Below are 25,277 nucleotides of genomic sequence, written 5' to 3' on the forward strand. Positions count from 1 at the left end.
TAGAATCTGTGTCAATCCGATATTGCCTTTATGCAAAACATTTCAAAAACACAAAGGAAAAAAAAATGAGTACATTGTTGTTGTGCAAAATTGTCAGGGCATTACATTGGGGGTAATAAAAAGCAATGAATAACAGCTTGGCAGCATTAATGGGAATGTCCTATATTTACTCTAGTTTCTGGTCTTAAATTCAGTAGAACAGTTGTTTACATCTTCTCATGGTTTGCAAAATGACAATTTTATGTGCAGCTGTGCACAGACAAATTCATAGACATATGACATGTCACTTCTAAACAGTGATAGGTTCGGGATAAGAAAGCATAAATAACGACTAGGAGTCTTTCTGAAGTTCATCTTAATTTAATAATTATGAATGCTCATCACCAAAAGAGTAACATTCACCTGAGTTAACATGTAATGGAAAGTGTAAAGCTTTGGTTTGAACTCAAATTCATAAAAGAGCCCTCTCTAAATAAAGGGTTTAAGGCATTTGTATTTCAACTGGTTAACATTTTCCCTATAAACGAAACATTAAGACCACAGCGACCAAGAAAACTGGGACAATTAGCATTAAGCGACTGTATGCATTTACTGTAACTTAAATGTGTTTTGTATATCAAGACAGAACTAAAGCAATACAAAAAAAAAATTGTTATGGAAGATCTACATAATATAAAAATGGTGACATTTAAGACTGCATAATTCATACATTCACAAAACAAAGGTCATTTCAGAACTCGCAGTATTCCATACTTAGAAAAAATATAACTTATGTACAAAAAGCATCAAATCTTTTTGCTTTATCTTATTTACTGTGATTAATACATGAAAGCATGATGGCTTGTGAGTAAACTATTAAAAAGAAGACTACGATATCACACAGTTTTTTGTTTTTTTTAAATGTTTCTTTTGGCGTCGGTCTGTTTTAACCCAATATATCTCCATTTCTTGATGTCACGTGGACCGCTGAGTGATGTTTAGGTTACAGTTCAGGGAATCAGTAAAAGAGGGGAAAAGAAAGCTGAGAAAACTTGGATTTAGAATATACATGGAAAGGATGCAAAAAAAAGTAGAGGAGGCTGGAGTCTCGAAGAGGACGAGGTAAACAAACACCTTTAAGGAGCACTATCACAACCCCTTTCCGTCCTCTGTGAAAGCATGGCTGTCGCTCACTGAAGGCTCCGTCCTTGAGCCGCAGTTTTAATGCCTACAAACTGCAGTGCATTCATTCTTCTCAGTCAGATCTCTCCAAAAGCTCACTCCGCTCTAGCCACCCAAAGTGCATTAATAGCCATTGCTATTCAGATTAATGGAGTGCAGATCTGTGACTTGCAAGACACTGATGCCGCTGGACGCCAAACGCGCAAACCCTTCGGATGAGGGGTCCATAGTTACTAGAGTCTGCTGATCAGGTGTCGTGTTGCTGTCGGTGGCGGTTGCAGTGCTGACGGTGTTATCGGTGTTGCTCACAGGCCCAGCAGATCCTTTCTTATTCAAATGGGTCTTGATGTGTTTGGACAAGTGGTCACTACGCATGAAACGTTTGGGACACTCTGGGCATGAGAACTTCTTTTCACCTGTAAACAGACAAGGAGAAACATATCAAGACTTTATGCTGCTTTTCCCCCCATCCCACTGTATCTCATGTTTTTAAAAGAAAAAAAGTACTCTGTGAGATTGGCTTTCAGTCCTTTGTATTAAACATACTGTATCTTACAAAAGTGAGTACACCCCTCACATTTCAGCAACCATTTTAGTATATCTTCTCAGGGGACAATACTATAGAAATAAGACTTGGATATATTTTAGAGTAGTCAATGTGCAGCTTGTATAGCAGTATAGATTTACACTGCCCTCCAAAGGCAAAGTGCAGTATCTACGCGAACACTGAAACTGAGAAAAATGCCTTTAAAGTTTTTACCACAGCTAGTCAAACATGTTGACACTCATTTCTCTGAACGTTCCTCTGAAACAGGACAAAATTGAACCAGAAGACTTTGCCACAAGACAAAACAGTTGTCACAAAGTCCATTTTAAGCCTTAACTCAATTTTGACCAAATGTGTAGTTACTGCGCTTTGCCTTTGGAGGGCAGTACAGTCCTCTAAAAATAGCTCAACATCCAGTTATTACTGTCAAAATAGCTGGCAACAAAAGTGAGTACACCCTAAGTGATAACAGTAGTATGTTGTTTAACCATGCAAAGCCACGTGTCCTTTTCATCATGTTTATGTTTTTGTCTGCTTGACAGGACCATCCAAACTTGTGTATCTCGTAGAGCAGTTAATATTAGTTGCTTTAAGTACAATTCTCTCACACTGACCACTGGATGTTCAACATGGCATCTAATGGCAAAGAACTCTCTGAAGAATTGAGAATTAGAATTGTTGTTCTCTACAAAGATGGCCAAGGCTATTAGAGGTTCAGTAACACCCTGAAACAGAGTTACACTACAGTGTTCAGGGTCATACAGAGGTTTTCCAAGATGGTTTCCATTCGGAACAGGCCTTGCAAGGGTCGATCAGCGAAGTTGAGCACTCGTTCTGTGTGTCAGGTGCAGAACCTAACTTCAAAAAACAGATGCATGAGTGCTGCCTGCATTGCTTTAAAGGTTGCAGAAGTAGAAGGTCAGCTTGTCAGTGCTCTGACCATATGCCGCATCAAGTCAGTTTGCATAGGCGTCGACCTAGGAGGAAGCCTAATCTGAAGCTTGCTCACAAGTAAGCCTGCAAACGGTTTGCTGAAGACAACCTGTCCAAGTACCTTTTTTTTATGAAAAAAAAAAAAAAAAAACGTCCAAAACTCTCAATTTCAACATTTTTGAACAATAGGGCCCTGTGTTTTTATTTGTCTGGTAATCAAAGGCATTAAACATTTATTTATTTTTAATCAAATGAAAATTAAACCCTTTTATTTTTGGCAAACAAATAGAGGTTTACTGTTAAAATTAATACATGGAAGAAAAATTGTGTGAATATTCAGTTAAAAAGGTAAAAAAAAAAAAAAGCTTGTTGTAATATTTATTTTTAGATTTAATTGTTTTATTTAAATTTTCCAGAAACAGGAATATATAAACACGACTAATATAGTTCTGTTACAAGTTAAACTGTACTTTTATTTTGACAGGTTGCTGTGAAGTTTCTCTGTGTATATAGTATGATATTCACATGAAGTGACACTCACAGCAGCTCTGGAGATTGAGTTTATCCGTTTGTGAAACGCAAAGGCCGAAAATTACCGGGAGCGTCAAGCGTGCTTCAGTAGTAAACAAAACTGCGTCTCCACCATTCATAGATACAGAGGCAAACGAAACATGCATCGTCGAATTCCGTGGCATTCCGTGCTATGGAGTAAATTCCATTTATATGAATGGACTCCGCAATCCTGTGCATGTTTTCGCGGAGAAATTGTAGGCACGTGACCATGTAAAGACAGAAATGACATGCCGTCATGTAAATAAGAAATAACATAAGGCTATTTAGTTTGTTTAATCAAAGAACATAGTATAGACCTGTTCTATAGGAAACCTTAAATGACTTCTATTGTGAGCTGGTGCTATATAGATAATAAAAGTAACTTGACCTTCAAGGTCAAATCTTATCTCAGCTAGAATCCATTGCTTGTTTGTGGAGTTCATTCTAAGTTCAACACTGTTGAAGCAATATTTAAAATTTTTTTTTGTGTTCACAACCTATTTGTTACTACTCATCCGAGCATTGAGTCCACGCTACTGGAACTGTGACTGAACATGTTCTTCTACAGTTGAACAAATATAGTTTAGGTTGCTTTGGAATATATAAAGACAAAGATTTAGATTTTTTCCAAAGAACTACAGATAATTGTCTTCTAAGCAGTTTGTCTAATCTTACGCCTTCTTTCATTCAAAAATACACTTGACAATCAGGGCCTGTATTTATCAAGCTTCTCAAAGCGCCATTTTAGTCTTAAGTGCTGAGAATTCATGAAATGTACTCCTACTTTCAAACTTAAGTATAAAAGCAAAGTATCAAATTTCTTAAAGCCAAGAATCACTCTTACAGTCCCAGTTATTTAATACAGCTCAAAAGGTCTCTCAAGTGGTTAGGAGCTGCCAGTAGGAGCTTCTTCTTGTCAGTGCTGGTTAATGTTGGGCTGAACTTGCCTTTTATAACATGTTTTTGCTGTTCGACTACTTTAGCAAGCATTAGCGCTTGACAAGGAGAGTGCGATAAAAATGTGGTGTTTCTGGTCTTGTTTTTTTATCACAACAGATTTGAGTTTTTTTATAACCGTAATGATTTGGAAATTAAGTATATCACAATAAAACTAAGCACTACAAGCAATTATTAAAACAAGTAAACAGCAAAAAAAAAATAATAATAATAAAAATAACAAAATGATATTATGTACACCAAATGTAATAAACAGTGCTTTATTATATTTCTATAATATTTCCAGTTTTAGAAAATGGACAGTTCTGGTTCTTGATGCTTTACAATAAAGCACAGCTATGACTGTTTCACTGAACAGATCTGTGCATCACTGCATAACTGATATAAGGTCAGTACTGTTCCATGTTAAGATATTTTAGTAAAATTAACTGTTTATTATTGATTTAATGGTGTTTGAGTGACCCCTTCTGGTCAGTATATTAGAATGCTTTCTGAAGGATCATGTGACACTGAGAAATGGAGTAATGATGCCGAAAATTCAGCTTTGACTCAAATTACATTTTACAGTATATTCACTTACAAAACAGCTACTTTATATTGTAATAATATGTGACCCTGGACCACAAAACCAGTCATAAGGGGCAATTGTCTAAAGCTGATTTGTATATATTATCAGCTTTCCATTGATGTATGGTTTGTTAGGATAAGGCAATATTTGGTCGAGATACTATTGGAAAATCTAAAACCTAAGGGTGCAAAAAAATCTAAATGTTGAGAAAAATCGCCTTTAAAGTTGTCCAAATTAAGTTCTTATAAATGCATAACATTAATCAAAAATTAAGTTTTGATATATTTACAGTAAGAAATGTACAAAATATCCTCATGGAACATGATCTTTACTTAAGATCCCCCTGTAGTGAAAATCAAGTTATGTTGTTTATTTGTCTATGTGGTGTTTTTAATATGCTATTAGACAGACCCTGTGCCAATCCATTAATCAACAACACTGCTTAGTATTTTCTCCTTAAAACTGGTTTTTCAAAGGCTGTCCCAGAAATGCGGTTTGAAACCAATCACGTCAATGGATAGATTCATATCATTAGCATGCACAAAATTACCAGCAAAAAAAAACTAAATTTAAATAGAGCAAAACCACTAACCGTTAACTTGAACAATAACCCGCAGCAACAGTGTAAAAGTTACCCAGAGTCAGAAACACCTCTCCCGCACTTCAGACGCATATGCTCATGGGCGCAAACTGGAATCGTTATCTAGGCTGCATTCGAGCATTCGAGGCATTTTGAGGACACAACATCATCAAGTAACTAACTTTTAACGAATGTTACAGTATCCACTGTAGTTGTCCGCTAGTAAAAACACAGTTTTATCAGTCATTATCCGTGTATCGCCATTATATCGTGTTTACTAGAGTTAAGTTCAGTTAGTGGACAGACCAGGAGGCTCTGGCTGGTGTGAGTAAGTGGAGGTGGGGCTCATTTGCATATTCATAGATCTGCGTATAGTAAAGGAGGCAAGGGGGTAGAGTTACATTCAAGCTGTTTTAAGGCATGAGAAAAATTTTTTTTTTTTTACAAAAAAAAAAACATTTAAATATGTAATTTTGATTATCAAAGATTAGTTTTAAGGGATAACATTTTTGACTACAGTGGGACTTTAACATCCTAATGATTTATGGCATAAAAGAAAAATTGATCATTTTGACCTATACAATGCATTTTTGACTACTGAATATACCTGTGCTACTTACAACTGGTTTTGTGGTCCAGGGTCACATATTTCAATATTCCTGTTTTACTGCATTTTTGATCAGACTTTGTGAGCAGATTTTATTTTTTTTTTTTAAATAAAATGTTGCGCTTTTGTAAAATATACAAGTGTTTCAGCCATCTAGTTCTTTGTAAACTTGCATTACAGACATGAAAAATATATCTTTAGAGAGTGAAATGTCTTTCGAATAAACCAATTTAAAAGAAAAAAATATTCTCCAGATGTATGTAATCCGTATAAAACATGCTGGCGCACTCACTACTGCGGAGATGACGAGTCAGTGTCACTGACTTCATCTCTTCAGCCGAAAACAAAGCACTGTTTTTTTCAAATTCTTAAAACTTCATTGCAGTCTCCTTGTTGTTTTTCCTTGACACATTCAAAATTATTATATCTGCCGGTGAACTGTGGCAAGCTTTTTTTGCATGTGCTTGAGCGCTTATTAGACTATTTAAAGGCTCAATACTGGTTTAATAATAGTCAACTAATGCTTAAAATGAATGACTACTAGTGGACCAGAAAAACCTTTAGTCAAGGGCAGCCCAAATTGTAAATCAAGAGTTTATTTAGGGCTGTGCAATTAATCAGTTTGGTTTTGATTTCGATTTCTGCTTCAAACAATCATGAAAATGCAGTAATTGAGATTAAACTATTATTGCGCCCCATGCGTCCCATTTATATGTGTAGTTCACTAGCCGCACGAGGGAGCTCGTTGTTTTCTTCTTATGCTTTCTTTTTGTTGTTGTTGTTCTTTAGCTGCGCTCTGCATCGCCTGTTTCATACTCCGTCTGCAGTGCGTATGCGTTGCGTATTTTTTTCCGCACCCATGTTAACGGATTGGAGCGTTCACACTGCACGCGGTTGCAGTCCAGCAGTGCGTCCCAGAAGCAGTGCGTTTGCAGCAGAACAGCGATCATTTCGGCAGAGTCTATTTTTTGCTGTGCTGCAAGCGCTGCATGTGCTGAATTAAAGTGACAGCGCATTGTTCGCTGTAAAAATGAACATGGATTGACACGAAAATGTCCCATAAATGAAGTCCACTTTTTCAGTGTCAACACGTGGCTTTTTGGCTAGGTTTAAAATAAGGAAAAGTGCAGTTTTAAAGAAAAAGGCAACATAATACGTGCACTTGTCCAGGCAGAAAAGTTCTTTAGCATTGTTTTTAATAAAGATTTAATGCGAAAGAAAAGCATGAGAGCCGACTGTTTCTGTCTGTGGTAAGTTTTAATTAAAATATTTTTTGATAGCCCAATTTCAATTAGAAAAGGAAGCTATAGCCTCCCTATGTTGTGTTTAAATGTGTTGTAACTTGCTTGAGCAACTTAATATACAAATCTAGAAGTCAAGTGCATTGAATAATATGTTGTTTTTAACATTGTTGAGTTTAAACGTGAAAATGTCTGTTACTGTATTAGTGTACTGTGATAAAAGAGGATCACAATGCTGAAAAAGCACTTGTGGATTTGAAATCAAAATAACGGATAAATATTGTGTTTGTGGTAAACAGCATTTTCTGCAAATCTGCATTTTACTTAAATAAAAAAAATGTGCTTTGTCAAATATCTGTATCTCTTTTAAATAGTTAAGTGGAAGCATGACCTTAAAAATGGTCACATTTTTTTAATGCATAAATTCTCTTCGTGATATATGAACTATATGGGCTTAATGTTTATTGGGTCACAAGGATTTATCGACTTTAAAATGTGGGTCCCCAGAAAAAAAGTTTGGGAAACACTGTCTTAAATGATCATAAACGGTTGAAAATACGTGTGTAACAGTATATTGGATCCGTGTGGCACTTAAAGCGGCAACAAATAATATTCCTTCTGCAGTCTGTGTGCTTAATATTAATAAAACACAAGAAATCACTCACTGCTCTTCAATAAAGGACTTTTGTAGTTTTAATAGGAAACATGCTTAACTATTACAGTGAAGACGCCGTTTTATTTTACATTCAAATAATTACATTCAATTTCTGTAGTATTGTTATACTACTTAAGACTTGCATAAAAGTATTCTTCTTTTTTTAAATCTTTTTTTCTGCTGTATTGCTATCTTTAAATTAATCACTAATATGATGTTTTGGACCCAGTCATAATAGTGTTAAATAATCGTGATTTACAATATTGACCCAAATAATTGTGATTATGATTTTTGCCAAAATCGAGCAGCCCTAAGTTTATTATATAAAAATATGTTCTAATTTGTGAGAGCGGGAAAAAAAAAAAGTGTATTTAGACGGTCATCACTGGTAGTAAGGGTGGTGGACAGATCGAGAGCCTGTGAACAAGACTGTTGTGTAGCATATGAAACTCCAGCCTCAATGTTGTGAAGGAGAGTCAGTACCGTTTTAAGTGCTTGGCAGTTACTTTAACGTTTTTTATTAACAAATCTTTTTCAAACCCATTTATTTGCACATCTCTTCGAAATAAACAACCTTTTAGACTCAATCTTCGCTCCAGTGATGTTGATCATACTTGTGACAGCTCAGGTCATTATTACACATTTGATATTTTTTCTTATAAATATATAATTGTCTGTAATCAATTGAATCCGCAAGATAGGGACTTTGTGTATTTGACTGTTCATGCACACAGCTGAGTTAATCACAAGTACACAGACAGCAGCCGGTCAATGCAAGTTCAGAATCAACTTTTTCCAAGGCTTACAGTTTTTTGTTAAATTACTCTTTAAAATAACCAAGCATGTCTCGCTCTTTATTTTATTTTTCAATTTGTCAACAATTTTAAAGATTTCTGAAACCTGTAAGGCTATATTTACATAGCACAACATTAAATCTCTATTAACTGATGCACACATAAAACATTAAAACTTTGGCTTGACTTGAACCACACACTTCAAAACTCTGAGCTCTAAAAAAAAAAAAAAAGGCATATATGAGGTGATGCAGCAGTACCCGTGATGCCGCTGAACTCACCTGTGTGTGTCCTCTTGTGTCGCTGCAGCTCATCAGATCGTGTGAAACGTTTACCGCAGAAGGACCAGGAGCAAACGAAGGGCCTCTCTCCTGTGTGCCAGCGTAAGTGTGCCCGCAGATGAGACGTCTTCCCATAGACCTTGCCGCATCCGGGAATATGACAGATGTGCTGTTTCTTCTTACTAGGGTCATTGCTGTAATAAGAGCAGGTAGGACACATTTAGAAATGCACATAGAGCTCAGCTGTAGTTTAATGCTGGATGTAAGGAATAAAACACAGTCAGGCTTTTAAATCAAGTCTAATTTCTTTCTATAGCTCTGGTTATAATAGTTGGTTATGAAGCAGCTTCACAGTAATAAGCACTTGTTTGGTGCGCACCAGGGCTCAGATGGCAGCGTTCACACTTACTCAAATGAACAATCGCACCAAAGTTTGTTTTAATCGAACCAAACATAACAAGTGTGAACACACCCTAACTGTCTTGAACCGGAGTACAGAGTACGTATGCACTAGAGCTAGACAAGACTAGCATTTGAGGTTAAAATTTATATAAATTACAATTTTCCATTTCGCTAGACAAGACCATTCTTCCTTGGCTGAAGTCGTTTGGAGTCCTTTGAAGCTGCATTTAAACTGCATTTCGGAAGTTCAAGATTTGCATCACAGAAGTCCACTATATGGAGAATATTCTTAAGAAACAATTTCTTTATGACTGAAGAAAGAAAGACATGAATATCTTGAATGACAACTGAGTGAGTAAATTATCTGTAGACTTTTGTCCTGGAAGTATATCTGCCAGGATGATCAGGAGATTTATCATACATGTGAAACAGATTATAGTGGATCTACGTTCCGTACGACTAGGCCCCATGGTTTAGCACGCATGTGATTTCAGGATTAATTGCAAAGTTTAACCATAACAAAATTAAAGTTTACCATTCGTACTTAGCAATTAGCAAAGGTTCTCAGTTGCTATGTGGCATCATAATTTTGCAATGTGTCACTGTTTGGACAACAGACTGTAGATTTCAAAACAAACTGTGTCAACATTTAGTAGTACACTAGCATATAGGTGACTATAAAGCTAGATGATGTTTTAAAACAGGCAAATCTTTCAATTTGATTTTATAGGATATAGGACATTTTTCAGTTTTAAAAATTAATAATAATAAAAAAAAATTAAGTCTGATCAGTCTAAAAAGATATAGCAAGAAACTACACATCAGGACCCAGGTCTCTGCCAAGTTTGGTTTAATAGCATGTTTAGCAAGTTTAAAAGCATAACAGTATGTTGACTTGCCAAGCCAACATAATAATAATATAAGAAGCAAAGTATTTTAAAAAAAAGAGTAATAACATTTTATTGCTTATATTATGTTGCTGAGATGCTGATATACTTTGTTATTTAGTTGAAAAAGACTAAACAAAGATTCCGGTTTAGATCATATCCAAACGGACATTTTAACATGATTTTAGTTTGTTCTTCCATTCCTGGAACTCTTGAACACCCTTTTTACTGCTGTGATATGTTTGGATATTTTCAATTCGCTTTCAGTGAAAAATAATATTTATGCCTTAGTTTTCGAAATACCCTGTTTTTTTGAGAATATATTGAATTCCCTTTTTTCTGGTATAGTGGACATAGGGCTGGGCAGTATGACCAAAATTTTATTTCACGATATGACAAATTTTATTTCACGGTAATGATATCTTTCACGATATAGTTTTTTATATAGGTAGTTATTCCAGAAAATGTACAAAAGGGCTTTTTATAATAAATAAGCTTGAATATTTAAGAAAAGAAAAGGACTTGATCTTATTTGATTATTTTGTATTTTATTTTTAACCTTATAAATATAGTAAATATTTTCTTTAGATTTTCTTTTGAGCCCTCCTCGTCTGTTCGTTTCTCCTTTTCCATGTTTTTACAACCTCCCAGAGTATCCTTCAGTCTTGCATTCAACGGTTTCTGCGTGCTGCATGTGAGTTGGCTACGCCCACTTATTTACATTTCGCGGTATACACGGAATAAAAAAAATTATTTTACGGTACACATTTCATTCCACGGTAATGATATATACCGTCATACCGCCCAGCCCTAAGTGGACATGGTTATTTTGGTGAGTAAAACCACGTTTACACATGCAAATGGAAGAAATGTAAACTACAAATTTTGAGAATATTTACAAAATGTTTAACAAATGCAACCTTTTTTATTAATCCATTAACAAATCTTATTTACCTTCTGACAGTAGTGTATATTATATGCTATATTTTATTTATAATATATAGGCTTATTTTAAAAGCATGTAGCCAATTTTTACCCAAATATAACAACCCACATTAGCCCATACAAAATTTATTTTAAATATGTGTCATTGAATGCCACATGACATTTTTGACATGTTTGATTTGACGGGGCTTGAAATATCATTAGTTTTATCATAGAGTATAAATTAGGCTGAGCTTTGAATACACTCTTTAAAAATGTGACATTTAAACCAATCGGCAAACAAAAATATTTTATATTATTTTTACTAAACAAGAAAAAGCATCATGTTTTTTCGTTTCCAAAAGCTTGCTATTATTTTGACGGGAAGTTCGGCAGCTGCGCTACACTGCAAGAGAACACTAAAGTACATACATCTTCAGTTTAAACTCGTCTTAACCAAACGCCCCCCCAAGAACACCTCAGCGCCCCCCTTTCAAAATGATTGCTTTCAGCGCCCCCCGTTGCTCTCCGAACGTCCCCATTGAGAAACACTGGATTAGAGTTAGAGCTAAACAAGCCAGATTTGAGGACCCCTGATCTATAGCAAACATTTGCTTGCAAAAAGTGACCCTCTCTCACTTCCTTTCCACTTTCCATGCCTCCTGCATGCTGAAGCCTTTGGTTGTATGAAATAGTGTGAGTGACAACAGAAAGGTGTTGTTTAAGGCGTACCGTCCCTCTCCATCTTTGCAGTAAGGGCAGGTACAAGCTTCCCTGCGTGTGCGTCTGCTGGTGGGTGTCGGACTGCTCTCCACATTCTCATCCATCACACCGCTGTCATCCAGACCGTCTGCAGCTGCCCCGCTCACCTCACCTGCAGAACAAACACCTGAAAAATCACACATCTGTAAGACACACAAACAGCCACAAGCAGCCTGGAAAAGTAGGGAAAATTAACTAAACTGCCAAATTCAAGGGACCAGTTCTTGCTGAAACAAAACAGAGATTGCAGTTGGCTTCCACTACTTAAGGCGTTTTTGTTCCTGATCTGACAACATACAGAAATAACTGTGTTCATCAGTGTGCACTGCAATCTTTGCCTCAGTAGAAATAATATTTTACATTGCACACACTTCCACATCTGATCTTAAGTTTCCATAGATGTGTTCTGCTCTGTGTTGGACTAGAAATGGTCAATTCTAAAGATATGTGACACCACAAAATCCTGGACTCAGGTATTAATTTTTATTGTTAATTGGATATTGAGATGTGGAGGCAGGTGAACACAAGGGTTTAAGTGAACTAAATAATTGGTGAAGTGGCAAACCACGTGTAACCATGTAAAGAGTGGAGAAACATCTCACAGCAACAACTGGCAAATGATGTGAGATGCAATGCAGAATGGAAAGTAGCTGGTGGACACAATCACTTTTGATTCTGCTTTCAAAGAGGCTGAAAGAAATGCAAATTGCCCACTACTTTAGTTAACTGAGTGAAAGCAGAGCCAGCAGTCCTGTCTAGTTATTTTTCTAGTTAGAATTATTGACACTGAATGTCTTTCCTGGGGTAAATATGATGTTATGTGCTAGCTGTGTTACTGACGTTTTTCTGCGGTTGAAACACTGATTGAGCAATTAAGTGAGACATGATTCACTTCCATAACTTTTAACACCTTCTGATGATGAGTTTATTCATGTTTATTTCATCCTGTTAAGAGGAAGAAATTATTGGTAACAACAAGAGCAACAAAAATGTATTTGTTGTTTGAATTGTGATAAAATTAACAGATTTTAAAGCTGAGAGTTTGTTTTTTATTTTATAAGACATACACATATATATACACATACATACTTGGGATGTAACCGTTCACAAAATTCACAGTTTGGTTCGATATGACACTGTGGTGTCACAGCAAAAAAAAAAAAAAAAAAAAAAAAAAAATGGCAGAGAAATTCTGGATTTTTACAATTTTTTAATTTATTAAAACTAACGCCATAAAGTATATTCTTTTTTTTTTTACTTTGAACAATGCAGAACAACAGTCGCAGATCAGCGGCAGGAGTCGGATTTGATTTCATTCTTCTGAGGAAGAAGAGTCTTAGGGTTTAGCGTGTGTTTGGGAACACAACGACCATCAGTTACATTTATTTTTGCGGCACATGATTACAGCATTTCACTAGATTTGTAGTGAGACACGTTTTTGTAAGCCTGTTTTCACTGAAGCTGGAGTTTTCCTTCAAAATGAAAGCTCTACTGCCATTTCCGACAAAATAAAAGCTTAAAAAAAGTGACAGCTAGCGGTTTAAATGGGTAACATTACTGCAGTCCAAATTCAGAATATCTCTTTCAAGTTTAGAACAGGGTATCTGCAGATATGAACAAGTGAAATTTAAGACTTTTTAAGACCTTTTTAATACCACCTTATATGAAATTTAAGACCTAAACCTGTAATGGAAATACACATTATATTACATGCATATATGTAATATTTAATGTGTTTAATGTAAAAAGTAAACAATTTCATGGCTGTAATAAATTATATTTATTACTACGATATATAGTGAACTTTTCATATAAGCAGATACTATTCCACACAAATGTCCCCTTAAAAGTACCACTTAGAGATATCTGGTGATGTAAACAATTTATTCTAAAGCAATATTTTCATCAGTGCTCCATTAGCTTTTACATCTTAAATCTGCATATTTGATTTACCTTTATAAATGTCTTTTTTACTTTTGAAATGTATGCATCACCTTTGAAATTATTGCAATTTATTACATTCTATACGACTGTTAGCAGTCAGATTACATAATTTACACTACAAAATTAAAAGTGCAATAAAAGATGTTATGAGATTAATGTTTTAAATACATTTATGAATGTACAAATTAGAAAAGAAAAGAAAAAAAAAACATTTTAAATGTATCTCGAAGGCTGGGATAGCTCGACTTATATTTATTATTATTATTATTATTATTATTGAGACCATTATATACAGAAAACAGCTTGTTGAACAAGTATTCTGCTACTGCGATTCTGTCTGAAGACGCAGTAACTACCGCAGGGGGAGAAAAAAATCTCGTTAGACACTGCGGTCATTCCAGTCGCATCTTGAAAACACACGGTCACGCCAGCCGCACTTTTTTTTTTGCATGCACGTCTAATCACGCACTTTCGGTATGGGTGCTGGGAGCGGTCAAAATGGATGTACAGACGCTGTTAGAACGGCGTTTTCTTTATGCTTTACCTGATATTTTCCATCAGGACCTAAATTAAGTAATGAAGACTGAAGATATTTTAGCGGAAATGTGACCAAAACTATTTAAGACCTATCGAAACTGAATTTAAGACTTTTTAAGACTTCTTAAGGCCTTATATTAGGAAAACGTTCAACAGGTTGTCGTTGAGGGTGCCTCGGGCATCGGACTAGCCGTGTAAATAAATCACTGTTTTACACCATTTACGGGGCACAAAGTAGCTCCACACTTCATTGGTGGACTTCCGAGGGCCCGGACATTTAAAACGAGACATTGAGAACTTTGAAAAAGCACTGGTAATTTATTTACAAGAAGATTTATACACACAGTACCTTCAGGAAATTTACTGTTCGCCGCCATCTTGAATTTAGTCACGATAAGTCGAGTGACGAGCAGGAAGGAAACTAAACTACTAGAGGTCGACCGATATTTTGTTCGGCCGATATATCGGTCCAATATTTGCCTTTTTTTTATATATCGGCATTGGCCGATATCCGTGTTTAGTAGCGCCGATTTAAAGTCAGGCACGTCCGCGGGCAGCCCCATGCTTTTGTAAGATTCAATAACAGTTCTAAGAGATAAAGGTAAGGCTTAAATTCTAATATTTCAAAGTCCTATGGCCATATATTTATTATATATTACTAGTAAACTATGAAGTGTTGCTTTCACTTAGTGAAAGAAAAAACTAATAGCGTAGAACCATCAGGAACTGGCATATGCTACAGCTGGATAAAGGTTTGCTTACTTGCAGTTAAGTTTAAGGACTGTAGTCGAAAACTATCAGCAGCTTGCTAACATATTAGCCCCAGTGTTATGTTTTTTATTTTTCCTGTATCCGAGTCGGAGAATTTCACTCTGTGCGTGGAGTGGAGATAGAGCTTAGATCGGGCCCAAAAAATGAAACCCGATCCTACCCGAGCCCGTGCACCTTGTGTCCGAGCCCGATCCGGTCCGACACATTAACTGTAATTATGAGCCCGAGCCCGATTTAAACCCGACTATTTTTTAATACGTGAGCCGTTATAACAGAAGTTCTCAACTACAATTCTAAGTTGTTTGAACTACAGAAATTAGTTTAGATTTATCTTAATGAAAAATGCAACAAGGACGAAGCATGCAAACTGCATTGTTTATTCAGAATGGATCGACACATATGTTGTCACTGCCCACGACTTGTTGAAAATGTTTCCATACCTCCGACTTTCCTCCAAACTTGCTCAAAGTTAATTCCCCCGTTTTAATTTTTTTTTCTGTACGTCTTCAAGCTTCATGTTGCACTTAAGCTATACACATACACAATACAGCACAGCTGGCCCGGTGTTATGTGTGCCAGTGGAAGAGACGCTGTCGCGGGAGCTAGAGCGTTGCTGCGCATGATTGCAAATCATTTAATAAATCATTTAATATTTCTGTATTCAAAATTGTATATTCAAAACAATCTCAACATTAATCTCAGCTCTAAAACTTTTATGTAAATGATTGACAGCTTTTTATATTATCTGTAGGGATGTAACGGTATTGTAAATACCGTCGTACCGCAATAGCACATTTTTTCGATACTACCGTGGTCGCATGACTCGATAAAACGATAGGTCTTCTGAGAAAAGTTTGCTCAGGCGAATGGAGCAAACGGGAGGTATCGGGAACTACAATTCCCATCAGCCCAGGCGTGGCCATCATCCTGTTGTGATTCTGAATGGAGGGAGGAGCGGATTTTTGAAAAGACGGAGCGTCGTGGTTTTAACTCGCTCCAAGACCGCTCCACCATCGCTCCATCATGAGAACAATTCACGCCAACTGTCCGTAATATAACTGCATATTAAGCAGGAATTCACATGCTAAACATATTTCGCTTGATAGAGATGGATCACTCAAATCAGAAATAATGTGAAGGCTATGATGACGGCAATGGACATCATATTCACACGCAATCACTCTGTTAATGCATTAAAACAAATGTAATGGTATCCGATTTCGAATGAGCAGAAATTTGTAAGAAATGCAGCGATCCATAAGTAAAATAACTGACGAAAATGTATTTTTATTTTCATTACAAACTTTGCACTGCATAAAGCAGCAATTATACTCTTTTAATGCTGATGTTATTAGCTTGGTATGTGGTAGGAACAAAGTTTGCACACTAGTGTTCCAAACTCTCCTGTTATTTTATTTTAGGATTTATTTTAATATAAGTTATGAACAGGACCGTTATATTTCAAACATTATTTCTGATTTTTTTTTTTGACGCGGAGCGGTGTTTCTGACATCAGTCAGCGAGGAGTGCAGCGGGAGCGGAAAATTGTGAACCCGGAGCGGAGCTGGAGCTGGAGCGGAGTGATTATTAAATGCACAGAGCGCGGAGGGGAAATTGTTGCCGCTCCACTCCGCTCACATAGTCTAGTCCCAAGTGAGAGGGTTTTTTCTGTTGCAGGGGACATTGTAAATGCTCAGAGATCCCAGCTTTTACCAGATAATGTTAATATGCTAGATTTCCTTTAAAAAAAAAAACCTGTCTCTGTCTGAATAAGTGAGTGTGTGAGTGAATGAGGTGAGTGTTTTAGAATACTAAATTGAAACTTTTTTTATTTATTTTTTTACACGGTTTAATAATTTTTTGTTATTAAAATTGAAGTTCCTGTTTCAAAGTGATAGATGGCTAATTTGTATGCCATTGATATGTTCAGTGTTCATGTAAACTGTTTAATAAGCACTTCTGGCACTTTTTTCGAGTCTCTTCATTAGTTTTGTTTTTCCTGTAAATGATTCAATAAATACCGTACCGTGACATTCATATCGAGGTATTACCGTACCGTGAAGTTTTGATACCGTTACATCCCTAATTATCTGTTTTATACATAAAATACTTGGTCAGTTTGATTTGTTTGGTTAACTTTGGTTAAATCGTTTATTTTAATACTGTGCAGTGCACAAAATTAAGATCCAAGAGATGGTTCAAGTCAGTGTTCATGATGTTAAGTAGGGATGTTAACCGATGACCGTTTGACCGGTGGTTGACCGTATCAACGTTAACCGGTCAAAGTTGTCGGTAGTCGGTTAAAAAAAAAAAGTGCCGGTGCGTCTTTTACGCATTCTGAAGGTGCCTGTTTTATCCATTGGTTTTATCATGTTGCAGTCTATTAGGCAACATTCCGCATAAGATGGGCTTAGATTTGGAAATACATTACATCTACATTTCAGTGGTAACCGATAAGGTGATGATGATCATCATCTTTCTTTATTATGGTTAGCACTACCTCAACTAAAGCGGCGTCTCTTCGGAGCTGTCATTTTCTTAAATGAGCCGTGGCAATGTTTCAAATGAGCTTCTAACCTAGACAAACGCCTTTATTTTCAAAGCGATCACCTTGTACCCAAACCATTTGAAACTAAGGAGCCATTTGTCCTACGATTACATACAACAAGCTCTTCGGCACCGCGTTTGCGGGACTCATGTTTCGCGCTGTAGTGGATTTTAAAAAAGTGACGTGAGTGGCAGTGTGTGTGTGTGTGTGTGTGTGTGTGTGTGTGTGTGTGTGTGTGTGTGTGTGTGTGCGGGAGGCAGAGCGGCAGAGAGATGCGACAGAGTTGCGAAATTGCAGGCGCGGCTCGAAATGGCTGTTATTTCAAATAGCGTACCATATTAAACTAATCGGTTAACCGGTTTCAACCGGCTAATGAGGCTCGGTGGTCGGTCAAGAAACTTTTTAGTTTTCGCCATCCCTAATGTTAAGTTTAGAAATGTTGTGCATCCACTTATTATTAGTGTGACATTTTAGCATGCAAATAAAGGGGAGAACTTAAAGATATCAGCCCTAAAAATCGGCCAAAAAAAAATCAGCAGCACATATCGGACATCGGCTGACCCTGACCTCTAAACATCGGCTATAGAAAAACCCATATCGGTCGATCTCTATAAACTACTACTTCATAAAACTCAGTAGCTTCATCGTCCGACATCCTTGCAATTGCCAACTGTCTGCACTAACTCCAGTCCAAAAGTAATGCGAGTACTCACGTGACTTGTCAGGTTGTAGTTCCTGCTCGTCACTTGACTTATCGTGACTAAATTCAAGATGGCGGCGAACGGTAAATTTCCTGAAGGTACTGTGTGTATAAATCTTCTTGTAAATAAACTACCAGTGCTTTTTCTGAGTTCTCAATGTCTCGTTTTAAATGTCAGGGCCCTTGGAAGTCTACCAATGAAGTGTGGAGCTACTTTGTGCCTCGTAAATGGTGTAAAACAGTGATTTATTTACACGGCTAGTCTGATGCCCGAGCCACCCTCAACGACAACCTGTTGTTAGCATCGGTTAACTAGCGCCAGATTTCGGAGTGCAGGGGACAAGCCGAGATGAGCTATGAAAGGTAAGTTCACAATCGGTATCATGATTCATAACACTTTAGGTCAATATCACACCGGACTTCTCCTTTAAGAACATGGGTTGGAGTTCTTAATTTTGAATTCTTAAAGTGCATTAAATAGAATAATTCAACCTTTAAATGTACAAAATGTCAATTTTTTCCAATTCTTCATTTGTCTCGCAATAAATATTGTATCCTGGACTTCGAAATCAAAATCGTGTTGTGAGATTTTGATATAGTTACATCCCTAATTACTACAGTTTGAACCACGTGCACTTTTTCCAATATAACAGACAGCCACACACATACAGAACATCAACTAAGTGCAAAGAGATTTCGCTTATAAAGAAAGAGCCATTTCATCACATCCTAAAACTGAGCACACATGTTCATTGAAGAAATTCAACAGAACTACACCAAAAAAACAAAGCAAACTAACCTGTTGTGTTGGCGATGGTGATCGGAACACCCTGCAGCTGATGCATCTGCAACCCTGCATTGCCAAGCGTATTCAAGTTGATGGTCTGAAGACCAGAGAGCTGTACGGTTCCCGTCGTCCCGGGCTGTGCCAGTGTGATCTGGGTGTTAGCGGGGCTCTGCAACTGAAGGGTCTGCCAGCTTACCTGGCCATTCGGACCTACGGTACGGATCAGGATGGGGCTGCCATTGGCAATGGTCTGGATCTGAACATTCTGCACTCCATCCTGAGAAAGGGTCTGTGTTGCATACATCTGACCACCGGCTGAGACAGAGCCAGGCTGGACGGTCTGCAGGACCTGCTGTGGCTGAATGAGAATCTGAGCTTGACACTGTTGTTTCTGTCCGTCTCTATTATCAGACGCTCCGGACATGTTCTGGAAGGGCTTTCCAGTCTCTCCTTTGTTACTCTGGGTTAGTGTTACAACACCACCTGATGCAGCCGTCCGTGTGCTGGTAGAAGTAGTGCAATACTCCGTTGCACTTGTAGACGCTGTGGTCTGGAGCAGCTGTTGAGAAGTTCCTAAAGTTCCTCCAGCGTTTGCATCGCTTACAGATCCAACAGTGGCAGCAGAGCCCACTGGGAGAAGGGTGATGTTAGCATTCAGTGGTACAGGCATGTTGGTAAGGAACTGTGTCTGATTGGGCAGCATTGTACCACCCAGACTGATGTTTTGCAGAGGGATTGCTTGCTGGAAAAGGCCAGGGACAGTTAAAATGTTGCCAGCACCGGCAGCTCTGTTGGTGGGGGCAGCGATGAGCTGCTGATTACCGTTGGGCGAAGACACCAGCTGAAACTGGCCCGATGCTGTGGCTGACATCTCCTGGGCTGTCTGAGCAAACTGAAGCTGCTGTCCATCTACGGTCTGAAACTGTGGGATTACCTGATATTGAATATTTGGCATCACACCAGAGAGGGTAGTGAGCACCTGTTGACTTTGTAGGTTTTGTGAGGACGCCATCACGTACTGCTGCTGCACCACGCCTCCTGTGGACACTGTCTGTCTGCTTTTGTCCTCAGAGGTCGTCGTGGGACAGGTACCGGAGCTGGTGGACACCGGAACTCCTGCAGGTATGACGTGCCAGCCGTTGGTGGCTTGTGACAGATGGGACTGATGGAGGTCAATCTGTGCGTCCTGCATCTGGCTTTGCCGTGACTGTTCTACCGCGTCGTTTTCATCAATCCGACTGCATGTGGCTGCCAACAACGCTAAAGGTGACGGCTGCTGCGAGTCCTGCAAGGAGAAACGTGTTTTAGAGTCATTTTTAGAAATGTCTGTTGTTGCTTTTTTGAAAAAATTAGGTCACCTCATTTACTGCATTTAAAAAGTAGACAACATGAACCCACTTTTTATTAAGTGTCTTTATAAACTATGTACAGTGGAAGTCAAAAGTTTACATACACCTTGTAGAATCTTACCAGCTTTAGAAGGATCATACAAATTTTTTTCATATTTTTTTATTAAGCACTGACCTGAATAAGATATTTCACACAAAAGACGTGAATAGTTGAATTTTTACAAATGACTGTTCAAAAGTTTACATACACTTGATTTTTTTTTAAATCTGTGTTACCTGAATGATCCACACCTGTGTTTTTTGTTTATAGTTGGTCATGAATCTTTTTTTAGTTAAACTGCCCACTGTTCTTCAGTAAAATCCTTCTGGTCCCATAAATGGGGGGTGAAAACTTTTTTAGAATTTAAAGATTTTGTCATCTGGGGAACATTTATCTTCTGTAGCTTCTAAAGAGCAACACACACACACACACACACACACACACACACACACGCACAAAGATATTTAGGCAGAATAAGACATTTACACATCTTCATTATGTTCAAAAGTTTTCACCCCCTGGCTCTTAATGCATTGTGTTTCCTTCTGAAGCATCAGTGAGTGTTTTAACCTTATGTAATAGTTGCATATGAGTCCTTCAGTTGTCCTCAGTGCAAAAAGATGGATCTTAATCACAGTCATCTGTTAACAACTATCACTTAAAAAAAAAACAAAAAAAAAAACAGGTCAGGTCTAAAAAAAAAAAAAACACATTTTGTATGATCCATCTTATTTGGTAAAATAATTAGTATTTTGCAAATTCTGTGAGGTATGTGTAAACTTTTGACCTCAACTGTACTAACATTCTAAATGAAAGATTTAATCAATCAAGTGTTACCATATGTGCAAAGGACACTGATACAAAAGTAACTATGCCTTGTCTTTATGTCTTAAACTGATGAATCATTTGAGACTGTAGTCCTTGTAAATATAATGAAAATATTAGTAGATCCTTCAAATGTTTGTTGTTTTCAGACCAATAGATCTGCATAGTTATAATGATCATTTCAAAGAATAATTTACCAAAATGTATTTGATTTGTTCATGATAGTTATTAGTCTCTAATAATAAGGTTTCTCAAGTTTGTTATGATTGGATTATATTTTTAAAATGGATCAAATTGGGGGTTTTTCCCCTCTGCCTATTTTTCAACGTTAATTTGTTTGTATAATGAGTGTGTCATAGATCTGTTTCATTGGTTGCTTTCTCATCTCTTTCCACTTTCTACACTCCCATTTTTCCACAGCTTTACACACTCATTTAAGTGAGTCTTTTTCAAATCTGAGGTGCTAAAACAGAGGGGTTTCATGACACTTTAATGTTTATCAAACAAGAAATAACAGAAAATCACTCACTATTACTCAACTAAATAATTATCTTTATCTTAATTATCTTTAAAGCGGTCATGTGTGGGAGATCATGTAAAATAAATTATGTAAATATGCTATGTGACGGCATTGAAGTTTACTGTGATTCGAGAACATTTAAGCATTTTTATTAAGTTATCTGCACGTTCTGCGCTACATCAAGCCACTTGCATAATAGCCATTACCGTTCAGAATAATGCACAGCTCAGACTAACTGTACCATCATGTGTGTAAGACTTCATAAGGTAATTAAGGCCCGAGCCCAGAATGGGCGAAGGCCCTATTGTTCTTCTAAGGATTTATTTATTTATTTTTTTAAACCTTCCGGGCACTTAAGGGGGTCTTAACATACTCAAAAACTCTTGAAAATTTGCACACACGTCGGAATCTGCGGCCATCAGGACGCCACAGAGGCTGGGACCCGGGCGTGGTACAGGGCCTCTACAGCGCCCCCTGGAACACATTTAGAAAACTTGATGTACTGCGCACACTAGGGATGTGCGGTATACCAGTACTGTGAAAATACCGGTATTTATTTTTTTTAAATGGTACAATATCAAAAGTTTGCTCAGTTCGGTATTTCATCCACTGTTCCGATTTTCACCACCATGCGGCAGTGTTCCGCAAACTGGCGTAAAACTGGCAAGCGTGATAACAGACAAACGGCAATGGATCACACAGATGAAACACGCTCTGCAGCGGTCAAAGGAGCTAGCAAAAAAATAAAGACTGAAAAGATATGTATATGTGAACCCATTTTATTCAGTCCCAAAAATCACAATCCAACCTGTATCCTCTACTCTGTTGGGTTTTTTGTTGTTGTTGTTGTTGTTGTTGTTGTTGCATTCTGGTTGCATTCACATTTTCTTTGTGATAAAGACTGAAAATATATTAAGAGATTATTTTAATTAGATCTCTTCAGTTTTGTTTCTTCTAAAATCAAAATTGTAGTTATTATTTTTTTGTAACAATTCCTTTGCACAGTTGTTCATAGAGTTTCATGCACTGCGTTTAATAAAACTGTTTTCAATTCACCTATATTTGCCTGTTTTCTTTTTACCTACGGTATCGATTTGGTATCCTAGTATCGTACCGAAGTCAAAATTGTGGTATCGAGCCATCCCTAGCGCACACATACTTACACGTATTCATATGAAACTCTGTACACATATAGATCTCACTGATCCAAACAACTTTTTGTACTTTTGTATGTCATAGGCTCCACCCAACAGGAAGTGAGATATTTAGGGCCGTTTAAAAAGCGCATGCTCTGGAATTTGATGTACTCCTCCCAGGATTTCCATGGGATTGTCATCAAACTCGGTCAGCATGATCTCAAGACATTGGGGATGCAAAATTGCGATGGGATTTTTGATATCTCGAACGGTTTGGCCGTGGCAAGGCGACAAAGTTATGGCGAGAAATGAGAAACAGGAAGTGTCTAATAACTGTTGCACACGTTGCCTGATTCTGATGAAACTTCACCAGTTTGTTCGTTGTATGATGCAGATTACATAAACGTGACTATTATGAGTCAAAGTTATAGCACCACCAACTGGCAGCAGGAAGTGTGTCATTTTCAAAATGCTTTGAAATCAGCCTCTTAATTTTACTCGATTTTCTTCAAATTTCAAAATAATGTCAAAACACAGCAGATGAGAATATGTAAAGGGGTCGATGATAAATCAAATGCTGTTGCCATGGCAACGTGTCAAACTTTAAAATTAGGTTCCTGTCTTTCCGAGGCAGATAACATGCTTAGAATTTCGTGAAACTCAACACACACATCAATATTAATGATAGTTAGACACTGGCAAAAGGTCATAAATGGGCGTGGAGCAGGCACTCTATAGCGCCATCTTTTGACAAAAGTTGGGGGGTTAGTTTTTCCTACAGTCACCAAACTCTGTACATATATTGTTCTCATCAATCTGGACAACTTTCTAAATTAAACTCATTAGCCAAGACCAACAGGAAGCCGGCTATTTTGATTTGAATGTAGATTTTTGGAAAAATCAGGCTGTAAACAAATTCATACCCCTACTAAGAACAACAAGCTGTTCACACCAAACTTTTTTAACATGAAGAGAAGATTCTGAAGATGCTAAATTGCGAGCGGATTTGGGATATCTTGAACGGTGTTGACGTGGTGATTTTTTAAAGTGATAGTAAAAAAGATAACCCTCATTTTTTAATCTTTAAAGTGCAGCATCCAAACTCTTTAAAACTTTTTTCACACAGAGAACTAGTTATTCTGAGCAAACACTGTTATTTTCACAAGTTTACAAGCTTCTATGAATTAAAGAAAATTTAAAAAAGAAATCAGAAATCTCTCACTCTGCCTACCTCTAAGTATGTGTGTGTGTTGAGTGTCAGAGTGAGTGTAGGGGGGAGGGGTGAAAGGGAGGGAGGGTGAGAGATCAGTGACACATGCTGTCTTGCAGACCATCTTTGAGGAAGAAATGCACAAAGATGTAGTGTAATCTACATAAATATGTCTGATCTTTGAGAGTCTGATCTTTGAGAAAATATAAAGGGTCACTAACTCTTTCATTGTTTGTTTTTTGCAGTTTTTTTTATTTTTTTACTGAACTGTACCATGAACTTGTCCTATGCAGTCACATAGCAAAAGACTAAAAAATACAACTTCTAATAATTAATAAATAGCATGAGCGATTTATCTTCATTGTTAGACAATTATTTTCATAGTGTTATTTATTGAATATAAAATTATAATTAACAATTTCAAGACAAACTTTGACAAAACAAACTTTGCTGTTATCGGTTCAAAACATCTGAAAATTATACCATTTTAAGATGAGTTATATTTACATCGCCCCATTACAATACTCAACTTGTTTTTTAAAGATATTTTGAAAGAATAAAGCGTTTATATAGCACTTTGTCTATTGCTGTATAACTAATAAACTAATGTTAAAATATACAAATTTACATTTTAATAATGTATGAATACTTTTTTTAGCTTAATATTAATTAACAGTAATAAATGCTATTTAATTATTGTTCATGTAAACTAATATAGTTAATGTTAACAAATGAAACTGGATGGCAATTTTTTTATATTGTGTGTATGTGTCTGGGTGTTGATTTTAAAGTGTAACCCTTTCAATGCTGTAAACTTTAAATCTAAACTGGCAGAGCGTTACTGTGAATGTATGTGCCAACTGGGCACCGTTTTCCTGATGCTATTGGGATGGCGACTGCGCAGATGGCAAGGGCCCGTTCATCACTGCTTGCAGCTTTAATTTAGGGTTATTCCCTCACAAATAAATCTCTTAGTGAGTAAAACTGGCTGTCTATATTATTATAGACAGCACAACATTATACTGTTATTTTCAAACAAACTTAAATTATTGTTGTCCC

General features: G+C 37.0%; 1 protein-coding gene across 2 annotated transcripts in view; it reads right to left on the reverse strand.

The window, feature by feature from the left end:
- Positions 1-346: 346 nt before the first annotated feature.
- Positions 347-25,277, reverse strand: part of sp1 (sp1 transcription factor) — a 41,696-nt gene continuing 16,765 nt past the window's right edge. The window contains exons 3-6 of one of the 2 annotated variants that reach the window (XM_073825692.1): positions 19,151-20,423; positions 11,822-11,963; positions 8,877-9,070; positions 347-1,577 (exon numbers count right to left, since the gene is read on the reverse strand). In XM_073825692.1, coding sequence (XP_073681793.1) covers positions 1,285-1,577; positions 8,877-9,070; positions 11,822-11,963; positions 19,151-20,423 — 1,902 coding nt within the window. In that variant the 3' untranslated portion in view covers positions 347-1,284. Of the gene's footprint in view, positions 1,578-8,876; positions 9,071-11,821; positions 11,979-19,150; positions 20,424-25,277 lie in introns of both variants that reach the window. The other variant, XM_073825691.1, reaches the window with a different exon arrangement.

This window comes from Garra rufa, chromosome 20 (genome assembly GCF_049309525.1).
Source record: "Garra rufa chromosome 20, GarRuf1.0, whole genome shotgun sequence".
Taxonomy (NCBI): domain Eukaryota; kingdom Metazoa; phylum Chordata; class Actinopteri; order Cypriniformes; family Cyprinidae; genus Garra; species Garra rufa.